Raw genomic sequence first — 27,725 nt, 5'->3', positions numbered from 1 at the left:
ACGTTCCTGCGGAGAAGCATTTGTTCTGTCTGCTGCTGTCAGAACAAGCTGTCCCTGACAGTATCAAGGGAGGAGAGAGGCTTTGGCTTAGAAAAGTCAGTGAGACTGTGATAGGTCATATTTTGTGAAATCCAGTCCATTTCCTAATTTATTTTTCTTGCTAGTGGCAGCACCCCCCGGCAAAGAGTCAAACCAGCTGGACACATTCTCCTTTGGCGGGACAGGCAAACCTTTTTACGAGGCCATTCCTGAAAGCTCCCCTCCCTCGGGAATGACGACGTCAAGTAGCACGGGAGCTGCTGGTCCCTCTCCTGGGGAGTCTGCTCCATCCAGCGGCAGGCCTGTGGCACCTTCTGGAATTGCTCTTTCCACCCCCTCTGGCAAGGTGGAAGCTCCGCCGTCCAAGTTGGGAGAGCTTCTGTTTCCAAGTTCTCTGGCTGGAGAGACTCTAGGAAGTTTTTCAGGACTGCGGGTTGGCCAAGCAGATGATTCTACAAAGGCAGCCAGTAAGGCTTCATCCCCAGGCGGGACTGGTGCTAGTGCACAGCCCACCAAGACTTCGGCCGTCCCCTCCGGGTTTAGTTTCACCGGCCCCGTGGTGCTGGGGAAGCCCGTGGAGCCTCCCGTGACCTCCTCTGGGGCTGCCACCACAGTGACCCTGGCGGCTGCGGCCGGCCCCAGCCCCGGCAGTTCCTCGACTGGCGTCTTTGGCAGCCTGCCGCTCACCAGTGCGGGACCCTCCAGCGTAATCAGTTTTGCGGGGCTATCGCTAAGCGGTAGCAAGACCAGTTTTCCGTTCGGAGGCCAGCAGACAAGTAGTACAGCGCCGCCCTCTGCCGCTGCCGCTGCCACGCCCCTTCCTACATCCCTCCCCGCCTTGTCGCTTGGCAGCCTCCTGAGTTTAGCATCTGCTCCCACCGTGCCCACGTCCTCCGCTAAAAGCACGGAAGCAGCCACGCCATCGGCTCTGCCTGAGAAGCCAGGTGGTAGTGAGGCCTTGGTGTCAACAGCCTCCCTCCTAGGGCAGCAGCCATCCGCCCAGCTTCCCCAAGCTCCTTCTCAAACGTCTGACTCTGTGAAGAAGGAGCCCGCTCTCGCCCAGCCTGCGGCCAGCAGCCCTGGTACAGCGGCGCCCAGTGCCACCGTCCTAGCGCCGTCCGCGGAGGCCACTCCGGCAGCCACCGGGGCCCCGGACGCCAAGACCGAACCGCCGTCCCCTGCCCCCACCCCGGCAGCGCCTGGGCAGATTGCCGTCGCAGCACCTGCCGTCCCAGGTGCCGGCCCCGTGGCCCCAGAAACATCCAGGCCTCCCGCCACCTCCAGCGCTGTTTCCGGTGATGCTCCAGGCCCAGCCACGGAGCCCGCAGTGTTTGGGGCGGTCACTTCGGGCTCGCCTGTCTTTACTCAGCCACCGGCCGCCAGCTCTAGCTCGGCTTTCAGCCAGCTCACCGGCCACACAGCCACCGCCCCCTCGGCGACCCCCATGTTTGGGCAGGTGGCCGCCAGCACTGCCCCGAGCCTGTTCGGACAGCAGGCGGGCGGCATCGCCAGCACGGCGGCTGCCGCGCCGCAGGTCAGCGGCTCGGGGTTCGGCAGCCCAGCGTTCGGTACCTCCGCCCCGACGGTCTTTGGACAGACGAGCTTCGGGCAGGCCCCGGCCTTCGGGCAGCCGACCAGCAGCCCCGCGAGCGGCTTTTCCTTCAGTCAGCCCGGCTTCAGCTCCGTGCCAGCTTTTGGTCAGTCCGCGTCCCCCACCCCCGCGTCCACCAGCGGGAACGTGTTCGGTGCATCTTCAAGCGCCAGTAGCTCCAGCTCCTTCTCATTTGGACAGTCTTCTGCCAACACTGGAGGGGGGCTCTTTGGCCAGAGCAGCCCTCCTGCTTTTGGCCAGGGCCCTGGCTTTGGGCAGGGAAGCTCTGTGTTCGGTGGCGCCTCAGCCACCACCACGACAGCGCCATCCTCTGGGTTTAGCTTTTGTCAAGCTTCAGGTAAGAATTTATGGAAGATTTTTACTTTGTTGTCCTCTGTATTATTTGAAACATTTGCAGCAAATCTGCATTAGTTTGGTGATTAAAAGAAAGGAAAGGAAAACAGAAGAGGCTCTGAAAAGTCCGGAAGGGAGCCTGGCCACGGGCAGTCTCGGGCATTTCTTTGGTCTGATCACTGCAGCTCCAGTTGTGCTTCTCAGCAAGTTCTCCACTCTCCTAGCCGCCGGAGTGCCAGTTCCATGGGGGGAGAAAAACAGATGTAAAGTCATGGCAAATAACAAATGACTCATAAGTATGAAATTTTACATTTGCAAGGTCATTATGTCCAAACCTGTCAGGCCTCGAGGTGACTGATCTAATGTCATTTAGTGCCAGTACTGGAGCCAAGACTAGACTCCAGAGCTCCTCATCCTAGTCCTCTGCGCTGCCGGTATTTCATATTTCCGCTGACACCACCTTGCTTTCTAGACGGGCAAATAGTGACATTTGAGAAGTTGGATTAGTTTTCTATTTTCAGTGTAATTCTTTTTTTTTTTGCGGTACGTGGGCCTCTCACTGTTGTGGCCTCTCCCGTAGCGGCCTCTCCTTTTGCGGAGCACAGGCTCCGGACGCACAGGCTCAGTGGCCATGGCTCACAGGCCCAGCCGCTTCGCAGCATGTAGGATCCTCCTGGACCGGGGCACAAACCCGTGTCCCCTGCATCGGCAGGCGGACTCTCAACCACTGCACCACCAGGGAAGCCCCAGTGTAATTCTTTTAAAAAAACAAATCTTTACATTTTACTATTTTTGAAAGTAAAATGTAATCCTCACTATTGCATGTCCAATCTTAGCAGCTGCTTTTGCTCCTAAAACCAGTAGACAGGACAACTCAAATATCTTTTCTAATTTTCCTTTCTCCATGGTTATCTTATGAAAGGCATTTCTTCAGCCATCAGGCTCAGGGGATGGGGGGCGGAATCAAAGATTAATGATTTGGTGGACAGGATTACAAGTAACTGCGCGTTCATTCCTTTGGTGAAAATTTATTGGAAACTGGTTCATAACTTATTAGAAAGGAAGTCATTTCCTTCCTGCCTTCAACAAATGTTTGTGAAGCTCCCACTATGTTCCACTACAAGAACACAGTGGTGCACGACAGTTTTGGGATCCACCTGATGCCCTGTGAAGAGGCTGCTTGGCCTGTTTGAGTGACGGGAGGAGATGTGATAAGTTGGTCTAGAGAACGGGCAGGGAAGAGGCCTTGTGGGTCTTAAAAGAGAGTAGGATAGTTAACGCTGTCGCTAGTGCATCTTTTTGTTCTGCAGTCAAAACTTGAGAATCCTCGTTCACAAGTATAATCAAAACTATTTCAGTACAACTGAGAACCTCTGAAAAACCCTTCTTTCCTACAGGAGCTAGGTGGAAAGATAACCTGAGCGGCCTCCTCCAGCGCTGGTTGAGGAACTGAGCCTTGCCTGAGCTCCCCTGCCTAGACCAGTAGCAGAAATGAGCGTGGAACTCTTGTCCTCCAGCTCCTCATCTGGGGCTCTTTTGTTATAAAATATAGTTCTTCCTGATTCTCCCAGGCCCTGTTAACTCAGCACCTCAACCACGTTATGCCACCTAGAAGAAAGATAAACTACCCTGAAAGAATCTGGTATTTGAGATTAGAGGTAACCAGGGAGTAGGAGTATTCATGGTTTTAAGTCAGACACTGGAAGCACTTCTTGGCAGCTCTAAGTCTAGGGGAGCTATGCTGAGAGACCTCACCCACCTGGGGTTTGGTAGGAGACAAGGATTCAGTCCTTGGGACTTTGGGACTTTTTTTTACTATTATAAAATTCTAGCAATGAAAAAAAGGGTTTCTTTAAATTATTTACTCATAATTTTCTCCATTTCCTAGGTAGGAAAACAGATTTTCTTCATGAGTTGATTTATTGTGAGGCACTTTAGCACACCTAAATGCCATTTAAAAAGTAAAAAACAAAACTTTGATATTATAGAAGGTTCATCCAAATTAAACTTTGGTTTTCTTTTTATTTTACAGGTTTTGGGTCTAGTAATACTGGTTCTTTGTTTGGTCAAGCAGCCAGTACTGGTGGAACAGTCTTTGGCCAGGTAAATATGGATGTTTGCCTCTATTCACGTCAACATGTATCAAACCCATTTGCGTCGTTCCTATAGGATACGATCAGTCATGTTCCCGTAGGATGTAACCAGTCCTGTAGGATGTAACCAGCCCCAACAAACAGCCCTGTTGTTCTCAAGCTCTGCCTTCTGTAGCTCCCTTGGGGATGCAGAAGTCTCAGCCTCTGATTTGAGAGAATCACTACAGTTTTGATCCTTGTGTGAAAGTCCTCTCGGGAAGCACTTTAAAGCACATTGCCTGATTTCCATCAATCTTCTGCCTGTTGTTAGGCCAGGGATTGGCAAACTGTGGCCCATGGGTTAAATCTGCTCCTTGGCCTTTTTTTTTTTTTTAAGGCCGTTGAGCTAAAAGTTTTTATTTGTTTAAGTCGTTGTTTAAACAAGATGAAGAAGGATATGCAACAGAAACTGTATGTGGCCCCTGTGCGAAGCAGTATATAGTCCAGGGACCTTTCGGTGACCTGAGCCGTTTCACTTTGTCTAGCTAGTGGTTATCTATGTGCTGGGTGTGGTTTTAAGTGCTGTACACGCACCGAGTCCTGGAATCATTAGTACTTGTATAAGGTAACGCTGTTATTATCCCCATTTGACAGATGAGGACACGGAGGGCCTAGAGGGGTTAAATTTACTGTTGTAAAAGCTAGCTGCTACATTTAGATCACGGTAACTTCATAAGGTACTCTGATACATTGGAAACGATTGAGACTTTCTAAAGGTGGGGGTGGTACTTGTCCAGTAGTTAAGAAAGTGGTAGCCATATTATGTTTCTTCCAAGTCTTCAGTAGGAGATTTTCTCTATCACCTTTTTCCTTAGAAGATGGGCCCTGCCCTAGTCAGTGATCCTTGACCGAGAAACAGAACTTCTGGTTTTCAAGTTCCCCACTGAAAACAGCTAAAAATGGCTACATAAAACGTACAAACCAGTTTCAAAAGCACTTATAAACTAATAAGGTATTTAACCAAACCAGATTAAAGGGAAAATGGGAACCTGTAGAAGTGAGTGGAGCACAGAAGCCCGTTCTGCCCTGAGAGCATCTACTAATCTGAGAGCACCTGAATTGCCTACGTTAACAACACCAAAAGGGCAAAGGGGCAGACATCATTCACCAAGACGTGTACAAAGTGGGAGGGCTAAAAGAGACCCTCCCCACGATAAGCTGTGACTCCAGATTCACCGGCCTCGGCCTGAGAACGTGGCTTGACCCGATCCGAGGATGGCGGTGTCTCCAGATGTCTGGCAGAAGAGCACAGGCCACTCGGAAGAAAAGTAACTGTAGGCCTCAGATGATTTTTAAGGACACTGATTCCCACACGTAAATTCATCACAACAGGAAACAAGGAACTATGATCAAGAGCCAGAATAAACATGAGACGCACATTTCCAAAGACTTCCTAGACTATAAAACAGCTGTGTTTTACGTGCCGTAAAGACATAAAAGACAAACTTGAAAATACCAGGTACGGGAAGATCCCACATGCGGCGGAGTAACTAAGCCTGCGTGCCACAACTACTGAGCCCGCACGCCTAGAGCTTGTGCTTCACAACAAGAGAAGCCACCGCAACGAGAAGCCCGTGCACCTCAACGAAGAGTAGCCCCCGCTCACCACAGCTAGAAAAAGCCCCCGCGCGCAGCAACGAAGACCCAACGCGGCCAAAGAAAAAAAAAGTTGAACATCATAAACAGTTATATGTCAAAATTCATTGAGCTCTGTACATAGAAAACTTAACAGAAAACACAACAGAAAGAAAAAGGACAAGAGACGTCATAAAAAAGGGTAGTGTTGGTTACACAGCATTGTGGAATGTACTCAATGCCACTTAAAATCCTTAAAATGTTGCCCCTGACCTGGGTCGAGTGGCACCTAGTTGCTGGTGCCTGTCTCATATCAGCCGGGGACAAAGCAACTCCTTGTTTATCCCAGCTTGGCTTTTGGTTTGTGCCCATGCCTGGTTCATGCCCCAGACGCATGGGGGAAAAAAAGCTTAAAATGGTAAGTTTCATGTATATTTTAGCACAATTGAGAAAAAGAGAGAAATAAGAAAACATTTTTTTAAAAGGATAGCCAGAGGACCGTAAACATATTCAACTTAAGTAGTAACACAAAGTAAAACCACTAAGAGATGCACACCTGTAACGCAGCAGAAATTTAAAAGTCCAACAATACCAAATGTCAGCAGATATGCAGAGCCACAGAAACTCACGTACACTCTTAGCTGGGGCGTAGGTTGATCTAGTAAAGCCCTGTGGTTCCACTCCTAGTTTGTTCTTTGGAGAAACTGATGCACCTGTGCGCCAGGGTACACTGTTACAATAACAGGACTAGAAGCAACCCAGACAGCTATGGCCATTCCACCGGGCAGATGAACTTACATTACTCTGTAGTAGAACGTTAGTACATTGTGGAAATGAACAAATTAGAGCTACGTGCGTGACTTTCACAGGCATAAATTTTTTCTCTCTCTCGCAGGCATAATTTGAGCAAAGAGATTTAAAGCTTACTGTGATAAACTCCATATTGGTTACTGCCCTGCACCTCATGTTCTTCCTTCACAGAAATTATATTTGCAATTGGAGGGGCTAGAAATTCAAATGAGTTTTTTTTCTATCATGGCAGGGGCTTTATCTGTTATATTTGTTGCTGTATCCCCAGTGCTTAGGACTGTGGCTAGCACAGGATAAGCATTGTAAAAATGAATGAATTTTCAGGTAGTAGGGGTATTCTCAGAAAAATCTAAGGATACAGGTAGATTCTGGCCAGGATATAGAAGAACTTCATTTTCATCATAATACCAAGAAAAATCCAGATGGTGTGAAAATCACACTAACTCTGTGGATATTAGAATTATCTAGTGCTGTGTAACAAATTACCCCAAAACTCAGTAGCGTTCTCCAGTGGTTGGCTTGGCTGTTAGTTCCAACCTTAACTGGAACTCTTGGCTACAACATCTACATGTGGCTTCTCTGTATGGCCTGGGCTTCCTTACATCATGGTGGCTGGATTCCACGGAAGAATATTCCAAGAAAGAGGGGGAGCCAGGCAGAAGCTGTCCTCAGAAGTCACAGAGCATCATGTATACTGCATCTTCTTGTTCAAGGCAGTCACAAAGCCCCACCCAGGTTCAAGGAGAGGGGAATAGACTTCACCTCTTGCTCTAGAAGAGCATTTAGGTCTAGAAATACTACTGTGACCATCTTTGGAAAATGTAATCTGTCACAATGGGACCATCAAAACATGGCAGAAAGCCTTGTTGAGTTGATTTCCAGACGGGAGTTAATCGTAGGTGAGCCTGATGGTACAGCAGCTTTTGGGGGCAAATGTCAGGCCTGGGTTTAGGAAGTGGAAGAGAGGCCTTGCCAAAGGAAATTTACTGGCTGGAGAAGCCAGAGGAAGCTATTGGCAACAATGAGGGCAAACAAATGACCAATAAACACACGAAAAGATAATCAGTAGTATTATAAACATTAGGAAAATGAAAATCAAAACCATAATGAGATACCACTCCACAACCACTAGGAGGGCTATAATTTAAAAAAAAAAACAAACAAAGAATAACAAGTATTGACAAAGATTGGAGAGATTGGAACCCTCGTATATTGCTGGTTGGAATGGAAAATGGTACAGCCATTGTGGAAAACAGGTTCCTTGAAAAGCTAAACATAGAACTAAACCTTAAAAAGCTAAACCTTAAAAAGCTAAACATATGACCCAGCAGTAGAACTTAAACCTTAAAAAGCTAAACCTTAAAAAGCTAAACATATGACCCAGCAGTAGAACTCAGACACTTGGTCACCATTGCTCATTGCAGCATTATTCACAGTGGCCAAAAGATGGAAACAACCCAGTGTTCATCAACAGAGGATTGGATAAACAAAAGGTGGTCCGTTCATACATAGGAATATTATTCAGCCTTCAAAAGGAGTAAGGTGGTGATTCATATTACACATGAATAAATCGTGAATACATTATGTTAAGTAAAATAAGCCAGATATAAAAGGACAAATATTGTATGATTCCACTTGTATGGAATATTTAGAATAGGTAAATCCCTAGAGCCAGGAAGTAGATTAGAGCCTACCAGGAACTGGGGGGAGGAGGGACCAGGGAGTTCTTGTTTAATGGTTACAGAATTTCCGTTTTGGTGATGAAAAATTTTAGAAATGGTGGTAATTGTTGCACATCACTGTGAATATAATTAATGCCACTCAATTGTATACTAAAAGATGATTAAAAGGGCAAGATTTATGTCATACGTATTTTACCACACGTTTTAAAACTTAAAGATGTAATATACCAAAACCATTGAATTTTATACTTCATAAATTTATTTATTTTTTATTTATTTATTTTTGGCTGTGTTGGGTCCTCGTTGCCACACGCGGGCTTTCTCTAGCTGCGGCGAGCAGGGGCCACTCTTCGTTGTGGTGCGTGGGCCTCTCATTGTGATGGCTTCTCTTGTTGAGGAGCACAGGCTTTAGGTGCGCGGGCTTCAGTAGTTGTGGCGTGTGGGCTTCAGTAGTTGTGGCTCGCGGACTCTAGAGCTGAGGCTCAGTAGTTGTGGCGCATGGGCTTAGTTGCTCCACGGCATGTGGGATCTTCCTGGACCAGGGCTCGAACCCGTGTCCCCTGCATTGGCAGGCAGATTCTTAACCACTGTGCCACCAGGGAAGCCCTGAATTTTATACTTTAAATCAGTGAGTTGTGTGGTATATGAATTATATCCCAGTAAAGCTGCTTTTAAAAAAACAACAACAACAACAAATTGGAGTCTGAAAGACTTGCAAGTTCAGTATAAAAATCCTCTATTCACCTCTCCCCCAATTTTGCTGAGAGAAAGAAAGTAAAGCAGAAAGAACTTGCAGTCTTGCAACCTCCTGTTCCCTGAAACTGTTGAATCCAAAGGTAGCACTCCAGCCTAACTGCCCTCTGGCTCCAGGCTCCAACACTTACATGACAAATAAGCTAAGCCCTAAGCAAAGGCAGTGTTTGGCTAACCAGAGGTGGGTTCGGTCTGAATCTGTGAACCAGTTCCCGATCAACTGGACACTTAGGGAGATCTGAATAATTGGTCTCTCACTCTCTGGGGAACACGCTAGCATTCCTCAGTCACACACCACCGTTCCTCTGTATAAAGTCCAGTATACCTAACAAACAAAAAAAGGTATGTAACACGTGAAGAAGCAAAATGAAAAGGGGGACCTACGGTCATACTTTAGAAATCAGCAAAAAAATAACCTACAGATGATCCAGTATTAGAACTAACAGGTAGAGACTTTATAATAACTGTCGTGCTCAAGGATTTACAGGAAAATTAAAGAATGGTTGAATAAGGAATCTCAGAAGAGAAATGGGAATTACAAAAACAAATAGAAAGTCAGTCTGTATCTGAAGTTTAAATCTAATATCCAAAATAAAAAACGATTAGACAGGTTAAACAGCAGAGTGAATACTACAGAAGAACAGTGAACTTGAAGATATGTCAATAGAAATTACCTAAAATGAAGCTCCGAGAGACTGAAAAAAAATTGGACGGAACATCAGTGACCTGTGCAACAGTATCAGGCAATTCAGCATAATGCAATCAGAGTCCCAGAAGGAGAGGAGACAGAATTGGTGAGAAAAAAATTTTTTGAAGAGACAATGGCCAGGCTTTTTCAAATTCGTTGAAGAACAGGAATCCACAAATCCAGGACACTCTGTGAACCTCAGAAAACCACCCCTGGACACAACCTGGTTAAGCTTCTGAAAACCAAATACAAAAAGAAAACTTTTAAAGCAGCTGAAGAAAGAATATTGATGACATAAAGAGAAACAATGTATTGTGCAGTTAATAACAAGGTATTAAATATGTGACAACCGTGGCAAAAAGGCAAAAAGAACATCTTTGCTACCTTGGAGTAAATCAGTGCTTCTCAACCGGTATCGATTTTGCCCCCCGGGGGAATTTCACAATCACAACGTCTGGAGACACGTTTGATCCTCATGAGTGGGGGACGCTACTGGCATCTCGTGGGTAGAGGCTACACATCCTACAGCCCTCCAAAACAAAGAATTATGTGGCCCAAAATGTCAATAATGCCACTGTGAAGAAACCATTAGGAAGACAAAGATTTCTTAGAACACAAAAAAGCACTAACCATAAAAGAAGAAATTGAAAAATGGGATTTCATTAAAATTACAAACTTATGCTCATCAAAAGACTTTGTTATGAAAATGAAAAGGCAAGGTATAGACTGGGAGAAAATATTTACAATACATAAATTAAAGGACTTCTGTGCAGAATATGTAAAGAACTCCTATGACTCAAAAATAAAAAGACACCTCAATTTTAAAATAAGCAAAATACTTGGACAGCTACTTTACAAAAGGGACTATGCAGATGGCCAATAAGCACATGAAAACTTGCTCAGCATTGTTAGTCATCAGAGAAATGCAGATTAAAACCATGAGATACTATGTCATACCTGTAGAATTACTGAAATTTAAGAACCAACGAGACCAAATGTGGAAAAGATCTAGAGTGACTAGATCTCTTAATGCGTTGCTGGCTGGTGGGAAGGTAAAATGGTGCGGCCACTTTGGAAGACCATTTGGCAAATTCTCAGTAAGTTAAATATACACTAATTTTAGGGTTTAGCAATTCTAGTCCTAGGTATTCACCCAAAAGAAATGAAAATATATACTCACAGACAGACTTCTATCAGAATGTTCATAGCAGCTTTGTTGATGATAGCCCACACCTGGAAACAGTCCAGATGTTCATCGGCAGGGGAATAGTAGACCCTGGCGTCCTCACACAGTGGAATACTATTCAGCAATAAGAAGGGAAGGACGGCTAATGGCATGCAACCATAGGGGTGGCTCTCAAGAGCATATGTTGTGTGTAGCGAGGTCATTTAGGCAAGAAATGAAGTAAAGGCATCCAGATTGGCAAGGAGGAAGTAAAACTATGCATCTGCAGGTAACATGGTCATGTATATAGAAATCCCAAAGGAATCCACTACGGAACTAGAACTAATGAATGGGACCAGCAAGTTTGCAGGATGCAAGATCAATATATAAAAATTAATTGTATTTCTGTACATTTTCAACAAACCATCTGAAAATGAAATTAAGAAAACAGTTCATTTTCAGTATCATGAAAAGGAGTAAAATACTTAGAAATACATTTAACAGAAGTGCAAAACGTGTGCTCTGAATACAATGAAACATTGTTTAAAGAAATTAAAGGTGATCTAAATAAGTGGAAGGACATGCTGTGTTTATGGATCAGAAGATTTAATGTTGTTAAAATGGCAGTAGAGAACCAGGACTGTGAAAATTAATTTAACATTCATGCCAGGATTCAGTAATGAGTAAGACAGACAAAAGTGGTTAGCTATGTCCATAGAGCTTACATTTGGCGGGGTGGGGAGGGGTGTCAGTCTTTATTAAAGCAGTTTCATTTCAAATAGTTAATTTAAGTACTATGAAGACAGTATAAAGCAGGATGATGTGGCAGTAATCAGGGAAGCTGATTTAGGTTCGATAGTCAGGAAATGCCTTTCTGAAGAAGTCTCATAAATGTCTGTTTTTACGTTTGTTTCTTTGAATCAGGATCAAGTCAGCCTCACTCACTGAGATCGGCTGGTAGTTCTCTTCAGCCTCTGTATCTATAAATTGCCCTCCCAGGACCGCCCCTCTTTTATTTCCCCTCATAGTACAGTTGATGAACAAAGCAGATCGTTGGTCCTTTGGAGATCCCTGCAGTGTAGCACCCTGTTACTTCCTGTGAAATGGTGCTTGGGTCTGGAGGCTGGACGAGATTCACAGGGTTTTTTGGCAACTTTATTAGGCTGGATCTTGAACACTAGCTCTCTATTCAGTGATATAAAGGAATTAATTTTTTAGACACGATAATGTTATTATGGTTATGGTTCATGTTTCAGAGCTTTATGCTGGAAGATCCGTGGATGAAATGGTGAGATGTCTGGGATTTACTTCATACTAATAAAGGCTGAGGGGAAGAAAATGGGGCTCTAGGTAACACTCAACTGGCTGTGAGTTAGCGGGTGAAACTGGGTGATGGGTGCATGGGTTCATTATGCTCCTCCATCTATACTTTTGAGATTTTCCATAATTTAAAGTTTTAAAAACTATTGTTATTTATTGTAGTTGAAATGAATGGAATACTCTAACCCGCTTCTGAGGATGCAATAACTGTCGATTCACATTCACTTCAGTGAAGTGCTACCCGTTTCTATTCATTTCTGCAGATATCCATTACTTTTCAAATGATGTTTTTAAAAATGAGCCATCTGAAATTGCTGCGTTCGGTGGGGTTTTTGTTTTGGTTTTTTCCTTGTAGGGCGAAAATGTCCGTATATTGGCAGTTTCCTATGTTTCAGCCTGATGCGTGGAAGTCAGCCAAGAAACCTGATATTTTCTGTTTTCCGCGTGCATGCGTAGTTGTCACGTCTTCATTCCTTTGAAAGTCAGTTTACTAGTTATCAAAGCCTGTGCTCTTATGGTTGGATTTCATTCCAAGTTTTAAAAAGCTGTTACTCGTCATTAAATGGTTGTAGTAAACAGTTACTGTTGTTTTTAAAGAAGTTTAAAGGGGGAAGAAAAGGAGAGAGACAGGTAAGTGCATTAAGTATGTTGCCCTCAGGTAAAAATTAGCTTGTCGTGTCCAAGGCACAAAAGACTGGTGTGACTGTACCAAGTGCGGGGGGGGTGATAGAAGACGATGCCAAGAGATGCATGGGGCCAAGTCATGTGTATCTTTCAGAATTTGTAAGCAGGAGTGAAATGTTTTGACTGCCATTTTCAAGGATTAATCTAGCTGCTGTGTGAACACAGATTGTAGGGGAAGCAGAACGTCAATAAAGTTGTCATATGGTCCAGGCAGAAAGTCACGGTACGGGGGCTCAGAGCAGGGATGTGCTGGGGCATGTTTCAGGGGCAGGCTGCTAGAGGTTTGACCGTTGTGGGGATTAAATAATTATTTGTAAAGTGCGTAGAAAAGTGCCTAGCACAGAGAAAGTGCTCGGTCATTGGTTCATTATCGTCATTGTCAAAATACTGAACAGCAACCATTTTTTGAGCGTGTAAATTACATTTTAGGCACTTTTCTGAAGGGCACTACCTTCCTAGCTCATTTATTGATATTTCACTCACTGTTTTGAGGTGGGTGGTTTATTTTGCCACAAAGAAGAGGGACTTGTACACTTCTCTGGTTTCCCCCCCCTCCCCTTTGAAGGGACTCCTGTAAGGTTCCTGTGCACAGCGACCCATTTCTAATGGCCCATCGTATTCCACGTTATCAGCCAGGGAGATATCATACTTAACTAATCATTAATTGTCCCTCAAATCTAGCCCTGGTCTCCCTTAAAGAACCAGTTTCTAAACAAAAATACAGTGTGTGGTGCCTGATACAGCTTTGTGTCAGCACGTGCTCACCATCCTCTGAGCATAAGATTTGCAAACTTGGACAGAATTCAGCTGTGGTCATCGTTTCAACAGTGGAGCTAATTTAAGCTCATTTCTGGAGTACTGGGGAAGTCATTACGAAATAAAAGCGCGCAAATTGGGAGAAAAGACAGTGTGAATCCCTTATCGTCGGTTGCTGATGAGGTCAGCCAAACACTAGAGGAATTAAAATAATTGGTGCTCATCATAACCTAGACATGTTTTTAAACTTTCGCATTTGGGGGCGCTTTTGAGGGTTTGGTTTTCCTGCCCCTGGCGTCATGTCCAGCAGAGACTGCAGGCAGCAGGGCAGATGAACTGTTAAAACTCCCACCTACCATAAATGATGTTTTCAGAGAACTGTGCACATAGAAGAACTTGAGAACTTGTGATTGTAGAGAGTGTTCCTGTGCAGAGCTCAGCTTCCTTTGTGGGTGTTAGAGCATCTGCACCAGAACTAATCAGCGTTCTCTTGCTTCTTCCACTTGCGCAGCTGTGAGTGCCTCCTCTCCGTGGATGTGGCCTGCCATTTTACCGTGACCTCTCATCTTATCGTGCTTCCTGTCCCTTTTGTTTTTTAGCAGTCGGCCTCTTCCAGCGGCAGCGTGTTTGGGTCTGGAAACACTGGAAGAGGGGGAGGTTTCTTCAGTGGCCTTGGAGGGAAACCCAGCCAAGACGCAGCCAACAAAAACCCATTCAGCTCGGCCAGCGGGGGCTTTGGAGCTACAGCCACCCCAAGTAAGTTAAGAAAGTTTTCCCAGTCTCTTGGTCCCCTGACGTCATCGTCATCCTCGTGGTGTTATCAAAGCTTCAGTGACAAGTGTAGAAAGGAAAGAAAGGTCTAGAAGGCCCATTTAAAATATCTACCCCGAAGCAGTGTGATCTGTTTTGATTTTGTTTTTTATTTTTGGTTTTCTAATGAGATGTCCTATATAATCATGGAAAGACATCAGAACTGCAGGGAGAGAGGATCTGTGTATTGAGCAACTCCCCTCTTCTCTCCCAAGGCCCAAATTGCTCTGTTTCTTAGGATTGAAATGACTTGAAATGAATGCAAGCAGACAGGCGTAAAAGAGCAGCAGAACCAGCTGGGTGTGCTTGAAGGAGCATCTGGATTTTCATTTGTGTTGGACTCTCTTTGAATTTGCTTTAAAATTCAGCTACTGTAGAGAAATGTCACACAAAAGTTGAAGCCGTCATTATTTCTCATCTCTTACGTTTTCGTCTTGTTTTCAAATGAAGCTGTATCTTTCTGCCGGCACTTTCTTCTCCAGCTGATTCCTTGTTGATGTCTGTTCATGGTTGGAAATGAAAGAAATGTGTTTGTTTAAATCTTCTAAAAATATATATCCTGCTGCCAGTAGAGACTGAGATGGGAAGTCGGGCACCTGTCACCTTCATCTTAGCTTCTCTTGTTTAATACGCTCTACCAGAAGCTTCTCTCTTCTGTTGTGCTATACGCGATCTTCATTGCGAGAGCTCGTGTTCCATAGACAGAACAGATGTTTCCTTGATATTAAGGCTCATGTAGTTAAAAAGCAAAACTCTTTGCTGAGACTCCTGGAGTCACAGATCAGTTACTTTGATGTCACTGTTCATCTAGTAATATATAAGGAGAGATTATAGTGAAGACACACATAGCTTTAAACTTGTGAAATTATATAATCAGAAGTTTGTGTTCTGCTAGGAGGAATTTAGTACCCTTGAATGAAGGGATCTTAGAAGTCAAGCCTAGTAACAGTTTTCAGAAGCCGTTTCTGCAGATGAACTCTTACGCAGAATCCTTACACATAGAACAGAGAAAAATAGGGTATTCAGAAGCAGGGGCCAAGAACCAGCAATACTCCTGGGTGGTTTCCCCATCTTTTTCCCAGCTATCAGCACACAACTGCAGGGCTCCATAGCACGTACTTTGAAAACATGATCCTCGGGTGTCAGTCTCCCTTTTCCAATCAAGAAACAAGCCCAGAACGGTTAGGTGATTTTTAGTTACAAAGCCAGAAAGTGGCAGACCTAGAACTCAGCTAGATCGTGCATAAGGTGCCAAACACAGCGTCTGGCACAGAACAGGCATTTGATAAAACATGCTAGTGAGAAATGTGGGTTTGTCCCATGGGCAGATTATTGTCTGCAAGATTGTGTTACTAGCCTATTTTGTTAAAACGTGGGTGTGTCATATCTTTGTAAGAAATCCTTTCCTCCTGTCAGATTCACCTTTAATGCCGTGGCTCTTACCTGGCAGAAAATGGCCTTCTCTCAGTGCTGGGCTGGAGCTGGCCTGTACCGGCTCAGGAGAGCCAGCTTGCACGTTTCTCCCCAGCTCCCTGTTCAGTGACATCAGGGAGTAGTTATGTACACCATAGTAACTGGACAGTGCTACAGATCGGGGACAGACGCCCCCTGCCCAGCCCCGACCTGTTGTTCGTAGGCACACCATTGTTTCTAATTCTTTAATTCTGGTTTAAAATAAACATATATCTGTTCTTGATACCAGACACCTGCAGGTCTTCATCTCCTAAACGTCAGCTGTTGTAAACCAGCAGTTTACTTTCACATTTAAGGGAAGTTTAAGTGAATTTGAAAGTATGCAGGAAAGATTTAGCATTATTTTGGTTTTTAAAACTGCGTAATTTGCTAGTGAAACGGACAAGAGCTTCTGTAGCCCTGAGGACCAAGTGCAGGATGAGAGGAAGGAACAGTGGAGAAGGAGCTGGAAGGCCCCTGGGGAGGACACTGGCCTCGCCACAGAACTGAGAACGCTTTCTGCAGGTCACAGGGGTGGCCTCTTTCTCCTCGGGCGACCATGCGGCGTGTGATCCTCTGAGCAGTACAGTTTCCTGCCCTGTGTGGATGGGCTCCCGGCTCTTTTCCTGCCTGCCAAACACTTCCTTCCCTGCTCTTTCCCTCTCCTTTTTCCCTGTCATCGTGGGGTGTGTCCCCATTGTCATCCAGGTTATCACAGGAGTCTCCAGACTCCCCTCTGCCTGCTGTCTCCTACACTGTGGTCTGGAAACCTGTACCAAATTGAATGTCTTAAAACTCTTTTGTTTTGCCACTCTCCCTACTCAGAACCCTTTGGCAATGTCCCACTAACTATAGAAGCAAGTCCAGACCAACTCCTTGGGCTATAATGCAGGGCCCTCCATGAGCCCTGACACACTTTTCTGACTTCGAATTCCTTCGCCTGCGCACGCGCTCACACACACACACCCTCACTTCTCCCTGCTTCAGTGCCAGGGTTCACACTGCTTCCCACACGCCGCTCCTCTGAACCTGCCGTTCCTTTCAGCATGAATGTACGTCTTCCTCTGCAGCGTGGCCGAAAGGTCACGAGGATGCACAGTGATCTCTCCCTCTCTGGAATCCTGCAGCCCTTATGCTCTGTTCTTTCACGAGCCATCAGCAGAAGGGAACTCATCTTTACTGATCACCTGCTGTGCGCCAGTTGTTCAGTGTGTGCGGTCTAATCACCTCTCACAACAGTATTTTCAGATGTGGCCGTCCCCATTTTACCAGTAAGGAAGTAGGTTCAGAGTGGGAATGTTGACTTCCAGTGGTAATAGCCATTAAGTGGCATAAGGAGGGTTTCATCCTGGCATGTGTGCAGAGCTCTGATCCACTGTGTTGCCTGCTGAGATCGTCTGGCCTCGCCATGGAATGGAACACCTCCCCATGCGCCTTGTCTGACAGCCCTTGTGATCACTCCGCATGGCATCGAACATGCTCCCCTGCAGATAGATATCTGAGCACAGATTGGGCGGCCAGCAGTTCCCTTGGTGACATTTAGGCCCCAGGCTGCCTGGTCCTGGACCTGCCCTCTTTAGGCCTGAGGAGTAATTGGAACTATGCATTGATCGAGAAAGACAAGCTAGGAACATTGGTGCTTGGAGCTGGCGTGTTCTATATCCAGAAGCTCACACTAGAAAGGTTTCTTCTCTCTCTCTTCCCCGAGACTCTACCATAGATACAGTTAACCCCTGGGGGTCCTGTGAATTGCTACCTGTAAGGCCCTATTGCCTCCTTGAGTCTTGTCCTAAAGACACTGGTGAGAACAGTTCTCAGCACATTCTTTCTGCACAGGGGCTTGAAAGACATGTTTGTGTGAGGATGAAGGAGTCATTTGATGAGAATCCTTTGGTCCCACAAGGCTCCTTCTACTACTGTTCTTTAAGAGAATGTCTTGGGAAGGTATCCTGGACGAGGGCTTCCTGAGAACTGCCTTCTCAGTGTGTGTTGAATTCTCGTCTAGTGACTTTAGACCTGCAGAATGACGTGGGACCTGGTCTCTGTGATGTTATTTATATCAAGTATCATTTAATTTAAATTGGGTCAGACCCTGTTGTTGGATTTTGCTAGTGTTTTTGCCAAATAAAAGACCATGGAGGATCCACGTTGCACCAGTGGGGGGAAGCCCAAAGCGGATGCCAGTGTGACCCATTCTTGGAACCCCCAGTGGAGGTCATCCGGTGGCTCTGCAGAGACAGGCTTTCTTACTGGCTAGTTCACAAGTGAAGAAGTCTCTTCCACAGTGAAATATTGTTCCAACAGCCAAGACACCATATTCTCAAGAGCCAGAGACTGTTATTTTGGAGCCACTAGGAGAAAACTGAGAAGCACATTGTTGGCCATAGAGACAGAGAGAAGCAGACATCCCATCGTTTAATGCTACTTTGTTTCAGAGCAGCTTAAATAAATCCTAAAATGTTTCAACATGCAGAGCTCCTTTGGAGACTACAAATGACAGCTGTTACAACTTGAATGGCTTGATTCTAGTGATCTTTGCAAAATGAAAAGGATTTAACTTTCTGCAGCTGACCTGCTCTGTTTTATTGTATTAAACTTGATTGGGATAGGAAACATGATTGGCAGGAGAAAAGTTAAACAGAGAGGGAAGTCCTGTTTTCTAGGACTACCTTATGCCTGACTAGGGGCTTTCCATACATTAATTCATTCAGTCTTCCCAGCAGCCTTGCCTGGGCACAGTGGCTGTCCCATTATATGTATGAGGAAACTGGGACTCGGGAAGATTAAGTCCTTGCCCCACAGTTATTAGGTTTTCGAAGCCAGGGCTGACTGCACAGCTCATTTATTCCACTGTCATATCTGTGAACATCTTAAAGACAAAGGAGTCTTAAAGAGATAAAGGGATAAAGAAGCCCGAAGACTTCTAAATGTTCTCTGACTTCTCTAGAATTTGTCTTCCAGCACTGTCCCAGTAAAATCATTTCATCTCTGTATTTCTGATTTCTCCAAGAGGAGATCTAGCCTCTAATCTTGTACTTGAATTTGTTTGCTATTTGGAATTTTTGCCTTGGTAGCGCTAACAAAGTCAGAAAATTGCAGTCCTCTGTTCTTGAAATACCAAATAAAAGGAATGGCTGAGAAGCCTGGTTTTGTACTGCCGTTGGAGGAATCTGGTGTAACCTTCAGCCGGCTCACTAGGGGACGGATCAGACTGCTCAGGAGGGCATTTTGCAGACTCTACCGGAGGGTATATAGTCCCGTGCGACCGTATGTGAAGGTGGTGAAAAGGAATCCGTTATCCACTCCTGCTCTCAGTGCCTGACCTACTCACAGCCAAGCTCCCACACTGTCAGCAATAGCTTTACAGAGCAGGTGAGCCTGCGGTGGTCCGAGGCTCTGTGTTATTGGTGCCTACAGACATTTGAGGTGGTTGTGTCCCTGAGGTGAGGCTCCTCACTTCTTGGCCTGCAGGTCAAGAGCACTGCAAGCGGAAGTAGTAACGGAGTTGCATCTCACACTGGGGTGGGATTGGCAGCAGAGCGAGATGAGAGACCCCGGCGCTGACGGGCTAGTGGTAGACCACCTCTGCAGACGGCCCGACTTGCAGAGTTATTCGCCCTCCACTCTTTTCCTTTCCGTCACCTTCTCCGTGAGCGCCTGACAGGCTTGGGGGAAGACCGGCCTGTGCAGGTGCTTGTAGGCCTCGCTTGGTGACATGGAGTCAATGCCCCGTTGCCACCCGGAGCACGTCATTTCAGCCTCCTGTCCATGCCTGTGGCTTTGGGCAGTGATCCCATTTCAGCAGAGCTTCTTGCTGCCTTACTGTGGGTGCAAACTCATTTTAATAAAACACGCATCCAAACATGGTGGGGAAATGTGAGTTATCCCTCCCCTCTCCCCCCGGAAAAGAGTTAAAGAAAAATTCCTGTTACTTAGTGTGCTGTTTGTACTCTCTCCAAGCACTTCTGTGTATTTGACTTTGGCTGTTTATACGTTGCCTGTCAGATTCACATTTCTTGTAACAAAATACTTCTCACCCACCTTGGTTTTTAGTAGTTCACTTCCTTATTTTTTTTTAATTAATTAATTTATGTGGCTCCAGTGGGGTTTCGTTGCGGCATGTGGGGTCTTTGGTTGCGGCACGCGGGATCTTCGTTGCAGCATGTGGGGTCTTTGGTTGCGGCACACGGGATCTTCGTTGCAGCATGTGGGGTCTTTGGTTGCGGCACACGGGATCTTCGTTGCAGCATGTGGGGTCTTTGGTTGCGGCACGCGGGATCTTCGTTGCAGCATGTGGGGTCTTTGGTTGCGGCACGCGGGATCTTCGTTGCAGCATGTGGGGTCTTTGGTTGCGGCACGCGGGATCTTCGTTGCAGCATGTGGGGTCTTTTGTTGCGGCACACGGGATCTTCGTTGCAGCATGTGGGGTCTTTGGTTGTGGCACGTGGGCTTCTCTCTAGTTGCAGTGCACGGGCTCAGTAGTTGCAGCACACAGGTTCTCTAGTTGTGGCTCGCAGGCTCTAGAGTGTGCGGGCTTGGTAGTTGGCAGCGCACGGGCTTAGTTGCCTCGCGACGTGTGGGATCTTAGTTCCCCGACCAGGGATCGAACCTGTGTCCCCTGCATTCGAAGGCAGATTCTTAACCACTGGACCACCAGGAAAGTCCCTCATTTCCGTTTTTCCTTTAAGTCTTGGAGCCGATTCAGTGTGTAGCTGCAGGAGCGACCCACTAGATAAGCCTCTGAAAGGTCAAGGGCTTAACTGAACCTCTTAGAAAGAGGAAATCAGACTGGAAGTCTTGCTGGCCCCTTACATTCTTCAGAGCATGCCTAGCTCCTATCAGATCAGAGGTAGGAGCAGCAGGGTTTTTCCTGTTTCGTCTGCCGTTCTCTGCACAGATCAAGCAGTGGCAAGCATGCCCGGCTAGACTGTAGAAGCAGAACGCTGGAAGCCACCGCGCTTGGTTTGGATTCGCTCTTTGTTTTCTCTAGTTTGACAAAATTTGAAGTTGGTCTTCATACGAGGAGACCCATGAAAACCAGCCCTGTTCTTCAGAAGCAAATGGTCTCGTGTGCAGCTGCGGGGTTGGTCCTGTGTTGGACATACCTGTGATACCTGTGGGCACGCAGGTACCTTTCTGCAGAAGAGCCTCTTCACCGGGACCTGTTGCGGCCCCGTTGTTTTGTGCCTGTAGAATCACGCCAGGAAGTCCTGGGCCTGAGCACTGGAATGATTAAAGGCTTGTCGTCAAGATGCCTCCAGGGCTTCCCTGGTGGCGCAGTGGCTGAGAGTCCGCCTGCCGATGCGGGGGACGCGGGTTCGTGCCCCGGTCCGGGAAGATCCCACACGGCGCAGAGCACACAAGGTCGTCTCAGCGACCTTGGATCCTCGACTTCTCTATCATTCCCTTCTCCGCAGACACCTAGTGAGGTTCCTTCCTTCTCTGTTCTGAGAAGCAGATAAGGACATTTTTCTCCCTCTGATCTCCCTCATACGTGTTCTTCATCTCTTCAGATACCTCTAACCTTTTTGGAAACAGTGGAGCCAAGACGTTTGGTGGCTTTGCCAGCTCATCATTTGGAGACCAGAAACCTGCTGGCACCTTTAGCTCTGGAGGAGGAAGTGTGGCCTCCCAAGGCTTTGGGTTTTCCACTCCAAGTAAAACAGGTACTCCCATGCCTGCTAGCTGCGGTTATTGTTAGATGCGTATTTAACATTGCACAGACCTCTGGAAGGAGAGCTCTCTGGGGTGTTCTCAGGGGAGAGTATGGAGTATGGATGAAGGGACCTTTTCCCCAAAATTCATTTTCTAATTATCGAGCATCTACTACGTTTCTGACGCTGTTCTAGGTCTCCTGAGACATGTTAAAAAGCACAGAATGCACAGCATGCAGCCCTGAAGAGAACTTCATGTTTTCTTAGGGAAGAAAGCATTGTGAATACTTAGTTGCATTTAACAACCAAAGTGAGGGAACATATAAGACCGTGATAACTGAAATAGAAACAAGAAAGCATCCTAAGTCAGATTTGCTTGGATGCCCATTACCTGTGATGGGCAAGACAGATTATTTATTTAATTTCTTATGTCTATATCATTTGTCCTCCTTCCCAAATCACTTTTTTTTGTACTTGTGAGTGTAACATACATAAATGTATTGATATTCCTGTACATATACAGTATCCACATATCATAACTCTGCAGCTCAATTAATTTTTGCAGTTGGAATATACCCATGTAGTCAGGAATAAAGAACGTTACAGTACTACTTTTTATCCCAGCATTACTTTTAAAGTATACATTTATAAACTGTGTGGCTTCTTACAATCATGTATTATTACACTTACAATTAAAAATTTTAAAGAACAATATATGTTTACCTGCAAAACCGTACTTTATGTCTATCAGCTGCCTCTCTATCCTATTTCTGTCTCTGAGATCTACAGAGGGGATCTGTGCATACCTGCCCTTGTTGTGTGGAAGATTGTGTGAAAAGACTTTTTTAAGGCAGGGGGTCAAGGGGGAGGATATTTGCTGAGCAAGCAGTTCTTCAAAATAAAGCAAATGCCCCGCAGGTGAGCGGGCAGGATACTTCTCCTTGTGTGTATCTGAATTTATGGGGGGGGTTGCAGAGGAAGGACCCTACCCGAGGAGCAGATGCCTGGGTGGCTCTGACTGAGGAGCAGAACTGCCCCAAATTAGTACCTGGAATCCCACCTTTTAGAACCGAAATTGCTGAGGTTTCTGCACGCACTGTGCACCTTTACTCAGACCCGTGCCTGGGCTGGGTTAGTCGATGAGTGCTAGTTTTTTTAAACTCCTTCCTAGAATCTAAAATGGACTAGAAATGAGCATCACAGCTTTATTCTGCCGCCACCCTTCCCTGCAGTGAATGATTTAAAAATGAAAGTGCTACAAAGGTTTTGGTCCTGCTTGACAAGGCAAATATTATTTGACTAAGAAATTTGAGGTTATTAATCATCAAGACTTTTAAATTTACTTTTTCAGGAACCTGATCATGTTTTCTTCGATTCTTGTGTTTATCTTCTATGTTGTTCCTTATCCTGGGATCATGTCCCAGTTGATCTGAGAATTTGCCCCTTTTATTTTTGCAGTCTGAGAGAAAATGTGTCCTCCCATGTTTCAGAATATTTTTCCTATTTGATTACTTGCCCCATGAAACCACCTAGATTGAGGTCTCGAGGGATTTTTAGATTGATGGTTTGGATGGGTCTCTGAAATCCCAAAAGTGCCCATCCTCCCTTGAGTACAGTTGCAGTAGAAAATAATACCACTGGAGATCATTTAAGGAGAGAACAGGAAGTGGGACAGACTGAAAATGACCTTCCTGCCACCCCCAGTCCACTGGGGTCACCCCACTGCTCTGTCAGTGGAGTTGCTGGATTTGGTGGTAGTGGCAGGGGGCAGCGTGGCATGTAGTGGTGAGGGGATGGGTAGTCTTGTGAGTCACTCAGCCCTGTTCCAATCCCAGCTCTACTGCTCACCAGCTGGCTCAGCGTAGATGAGAGACATGTTCTCTGAGCCTCGGGGTCCTCACCTGTGAAGGAGGGAGTCCCAGGTTTGTTGGGAGGATTGAAACAAACTGGTGTACAGCACCTGGCACGTGGAGGGCCCTCAGTAAATCAGAAATCTTATTATCATTGAGTGCTACTAAATTTCTGTCTCTTCTGGAGGAGAAAAAATATAAGCATCTAATAAAATTGGAACCCCCCCCTAGCATCAGGAGTGAGTTGCCTGTCTCCAGAAATAAAGCCCAAGTGACCATTCTCTTCTGTTTCACGTAGCTGTGACATGGATTCGTTGTTTTGGGGGCATTTTGTGTGTGTGTGTGTGTGTGTGTGTGTGTGCGCGCGCGCGCGCGCGCGCGTGCGCGTGCATGTGTGCGCTTAATCTCCTCCCCTTCCTGTCCAGTATACTTTCTGTATCATTGTGACTTCTCATTTTTCACTCACCTTCCACCAAGAACTCTGAACACTATTGAGTACAAGGCACTAGATAAAGGCCTGTGTGTCCAGGAAGAAAGTGTAACCAGATCTGTGATCAGTCTTAAATAATTCAACTGCAAGGGTTTTTTAGCACTTTTTTTTTTTTCCAGTCTGTTATATTTGTAACCCAACAGTCTCCATTATCATGGCTTGGAATTTCACTCAAGGTTTTAAAATACAGAATGTAAACCCAAACGTGAGCCCGCACAGAAAGCACCTTCTCAGTTGTGCTTCTGCTGTTCATAGTAAATAAGCAAACGATTGAACCACAAAGTAGCAGCTAACTAAGGCGTTCAGCTGACAGCTTTTCGTGTCCAGCGGTTGATCTTCCCTGTTGCAGGTGGCCGAAGCTAGTGCTGTGATTACGCTCATAGTAAGAAGGCCTGAGTGATCCCTCTGTCAACGGGATTCACTTTCTGAAGGGACGAGAATGAGGTCCGCGTCTCCCTGGGCAAATCGCCTCCTGGCTCTGCCTGGGCCACCACTCCTCCCTTCAGCATGTAGCTCCTGGGCCGATGGTCACTGTAAGAAATGCTGCCCTTTAGAGCACACGTCCTGTACCGTTTTGCTCTGTTCTGCTCAATAGATACTCAGCAAGTGTCTCTGCTAATAGCCTAGAGTGATGTATGCAGTATCTTGGGGTTTGGGAACCCTCCCCAGGAGCAGAAGGAACAGTTAGGGAAGGACCTTCTGTCTTCCCGCCTGATGGGCATCCGGCAATCAGGGGAGGTGGCCTGGGCACGCCTGGCCCTTCCTGTGAGGTCACCTGCATGCGTGCCACCCCTGCAGGCCTGTGTCCACGTGAGTGAGAGTGCTGGGAGCCTGCCCAGGGGGTCGTGGACTCAGGGCTCTCCTCCCGGCTGATTGATTGCCTTATCACATTTATGCAGCAGCCTTCCTCCAGACAAGAAACGGCGTGCTTTTTTATTGAGGAGTAGTTCCTGACTGCAGAGAGAGAGCATTTTTTAAAAATTCTTCTGTACAGGGAGAGAAAGACTCCTGTGAGAGATGTGAGAGCTCTCAGGCTCTAAATAAGTAAAAAGCACCTGGCCGAGCGTCAGCCTCTCCATCTCCTCTGTAACCCGGCTCGCAGATTCTCCCTGAGAGGGGATTTGAGCCTCTAATTTTATAATTTGTGTTTCCATGAAGCGAGATGCCTTGCCTATGTGATGATAAGTAATAAACTCTGACCACTTTGACAGCTGGGTAGGGATCGGCGCTTTTGAGCGTGACTTTTCAGTGAGGAGTCTCAAAACATGGCAGAGGGTCTGGGCGGGGGTCTGCCGTGCGTGGGGTTGGTTCTTGGTGGCAGTCGGATCTCACGAGACTTGGAGCTGATGAGTCCAGCTTGCCTCTGGGAGGGCCAGGGAGCTCGCAGACAAACATGGAGTCTGCTGGATTCTTAGAACTCCAAGGAGCTCTCCTACATGGACCCCAGACCCCTCTGCTAGAAATGGAGGGGGTGGCGGGTTGGGTTGGGTTTGGGTTTGGGTTTGGGTTTGTTATTTTGCTGGTAGAAAGGGTGTTGCCCTTTGCTGTAGTGTTTTGAATCTGAGTTTCTAACGTACTTTCCCCTTTCTCCTCCCTCTTTTGATTTGGTTTCTCACTGCTCATTGTCTTCTCTTCCTGTCTCCTTCTTTCTTTCTCCCTGTTTCTGTTTGTTTGCCTCTGTTTTGCTCAGGTGGCTTCGGTGCTGCTCCAGTGTTTGGCAGCCCTCCTACTTTTGGGGGATCCCCTGGGTTTGGAGGGGTGCCAGCATTCGGTTCAGCCCCAGCCTTTACAAGCCCTCTGGGCTCGACGGGAGGCAAAGTGTTCGGAGAGGGTACCGCGGCCGCCAGCGCGGGAGGATTCGGGTAAGCCCCCCATAGAGGCCTGGGCAAACCCACAGGCTCAGGTCAGCAGAAGCACTGGGGCCCAGTACTGCTGCTTTGAAAAGAAAGTTCTTCTGTTTCCCCTACTCTCGACTGAGCTGAAAGCCCCTCCCTTGAAATCAGCAAACCAGTCGCTCCAGGATTCCTGTTGTCTCCAGGGGAAGGTTCGTGTCTTCCAAGGCAGACTCTGTCCAGTACGCGGTGGACGTCCGCCGTGTTGCTGTCCCCTGATACGTGGCGTCGTGGCTGGCAGATCCCTGTTCTCCTGGTGGAGCTACAGGATTGGTTAGAGGAAGAGAAACAGTCTCACCGTGGCTGCCGTACAGCCAGGATTGCCCCTTGTGTGGTGACTTCTGTTAGGAGACTCTGAATGAACAGTTTCTAATCACATTCTTTCCTCTTGGGATTGTTGTGCAGAAGGCCCATTGTCCTTGAGCAAACAACTCCTTGTGTCCCCTGCTCCGCCCCAGACCCCCAGAGTGGGTCTTCGGTGCACAGTCTCCTGGGCCAGCTTCCTTAGGCACTGCCTGGGCCCCATGCGTGTTTCAGAGTCTCCACGACTGCTCAGCCTTCAAGGCAGCTCTCACTCCCTTGTGCATATCCTCACTTGAAAATGCCATATTAGAGATTTGCTTTTAAGGGCCCCAGAAATTCGGTCTGGTTACCAAAACCCCATGGAAAAAATAGCCTTCACCACACCACAAATTCCCAGTAAAATATATGTGGTGATGACTACAAAGTGTCTCCTTCAAAGGAGGTGTGGAGTCGGAGATTAACGTCTTACAGGCCTCTCGCTGTCCCTGTCCTCAGCACTGGCTCAGGATGTGTAAAGCTAGAGGGTTGGGGAGTGGAGCCAGGGGCTTGTTTGGGAGAGCTGTCAGGGTACATGGGATGAGGGTTGGCCAGGTGAAAGCATCTTTATCTTGAAAATAAACTCAAGTGGACTCCTTATTCATACCCTTTCCTCTCCATGAAAGATGCTGCTGCAGCAGTGCTGGCGAATTTCAAGGAAAGTGAGCAAGTTGATGTATTGCTTCTTAGATTTCATGCAGAGACCAATGGGTCTTTTAAGTTTCTCCCAGGAAGTCAGGAAACCCCAAGACTTAAAGTTAAGAAAAGCTTTTAAAGGAGAGTTGGGATCGACTTAAGCCAGTATCCTGGCAGGTTCTGACTGTTCTCGCCAGTGACCGCCCGGCACATAATGCTGCAAAGTTGGTGGAAGGTTCGTGGTTGACTAGGAATCTTGAGGTTTTTATTTATTTATTTGAAACCAGCTATTTTCTTCACCAGTAAAAAAAAAAAAAAAAAAAGTATCAGATTCTGCCTTGGCTGGGGGCTCTCCCACATAAATCCTGACTGGCTGGTTCCATTTTTTCCAGCAGAGCTGAGTACCAGCTTTGGTTTGAAATCTCCGAAAGAGCCTGTCACCTTTTTTCAGGTCCCTGGCCAGGAAACTGTATCTGACCCCGACTGACATCTGAGGAGTTCCCACAGGCGTACACGAGAGACCCGAGGCAGGAGAGGGATTAGAGTAGGACCAGTGACGTGGAATTTCCAGACAGTGGAGGAGAACTCAAACACTGGGCAAGGGGGGTTTCATATGGCGTCCCTTTATTTTTCTTCCCGAAGCTGAGGTGAAGGTTGGCTCTGGGCTCTAGCCTGTTTGTTCTGAGAGGCGGCCACTTTAAACCAAGCAAGTCACCTCGAATCACGCGAGTCTCACTTCCTGAGACTCGGGAGGGGGGATGAGGCCGTCGGGCGGCAGAGTGACCGCGTGGCCACGCTTAACCGCAGCCTCATTTCTCGCCGGAACCCAGGTTTGGGAGCAGCAGCAACACCACGTCCTTCGGCACCCTCGCCAGTCAGAACGCCCCGACGTTCGGATCGCTGTCCCAACAGTCTTCTGCGTTTGGGGCCCAGAGCGCGGGATTCTCCGCCTTCGGGTCAGGCAGCGGAGGTAGGCAGCCAGACCTCTTCCCTCACCGTGGTCCCTCCTTTCGTCTCCTCAGTAAATGCCTGGACACCCCCGGCCCAAAAAAA

At 46.7% G+C, this 27,725-nt stretch overlaps 1 protein-coding gene and 1 non-coding gene across 13 annotated transcripts in view; both read left to right on the top strand.

Annotated features, from left to right (window-relative positions):
• The window catches only part of NUP214 (nucleoporin 214), a 135,129-nt gene that overhangs the window by 71,060 nt on the left and 36,344 nt on the right, over positions 1–27,725 (top strand). For 10 of the 12 annotated variants that reach the window (XM_060154032.1, XM_060154031.1, XM_060154028.1 and 7 more), the window contains 6 exons: positions 165–1,988; positions 4,017–4,087; positions 14,149–14,305; positions 21,325–21,477; positions 25,496–25,667; positions 27,503–27,642. In XM_060154032.1, the coding sequence (XP_060010015.1) occupies positions 165–1,988; positions 4,017–4,087; positions 14,149–14,305; positions 21,325–21,477; positions 25,496–25,667; positions 27,503–27,642 (2,517 nt within the window). The remainder of the gene's footprint in view (positions 1–164; positions 1,989–4,016; positions 4,088–14,148; positions 14,306–21,324; positions 21,478–25,495; positions 25,668–27,502; positions 27,643–27,725) is intronic. The other 2 variants (XM_060154030.1, XM_060154029.1) reach the window with 2 other exon arrangements.
• On the top strand, positions 5,955–6,089 carry LOC132523961 (small nucleolar RNA SNORA48). The gene has a single exon (XR_009541727.1). It is a non-coding gene; the product is annotated as a small nucleolar RNA SNORA48 (small nucleolar RNA).

Source organism: Lagenorhynchus albirostris, chromosome 7 (assembly GCF_949774975.1).
Source record: "Lagenorhynchus albirostris chromosome 7, mLagAlb1.1, whole genome shotgun sequence".
In the NCBI taxonomy this organism is placed as follows: Eukaryota; Metazoa; Chordata; class Mammalia; order Artiodactyla; family Delphinidae; genus Lagenorhynchus; species Lagenorhynchus albirostris.
This window is presented reverse-complemented; position numbering and strand designations above follow the sequence as displayed.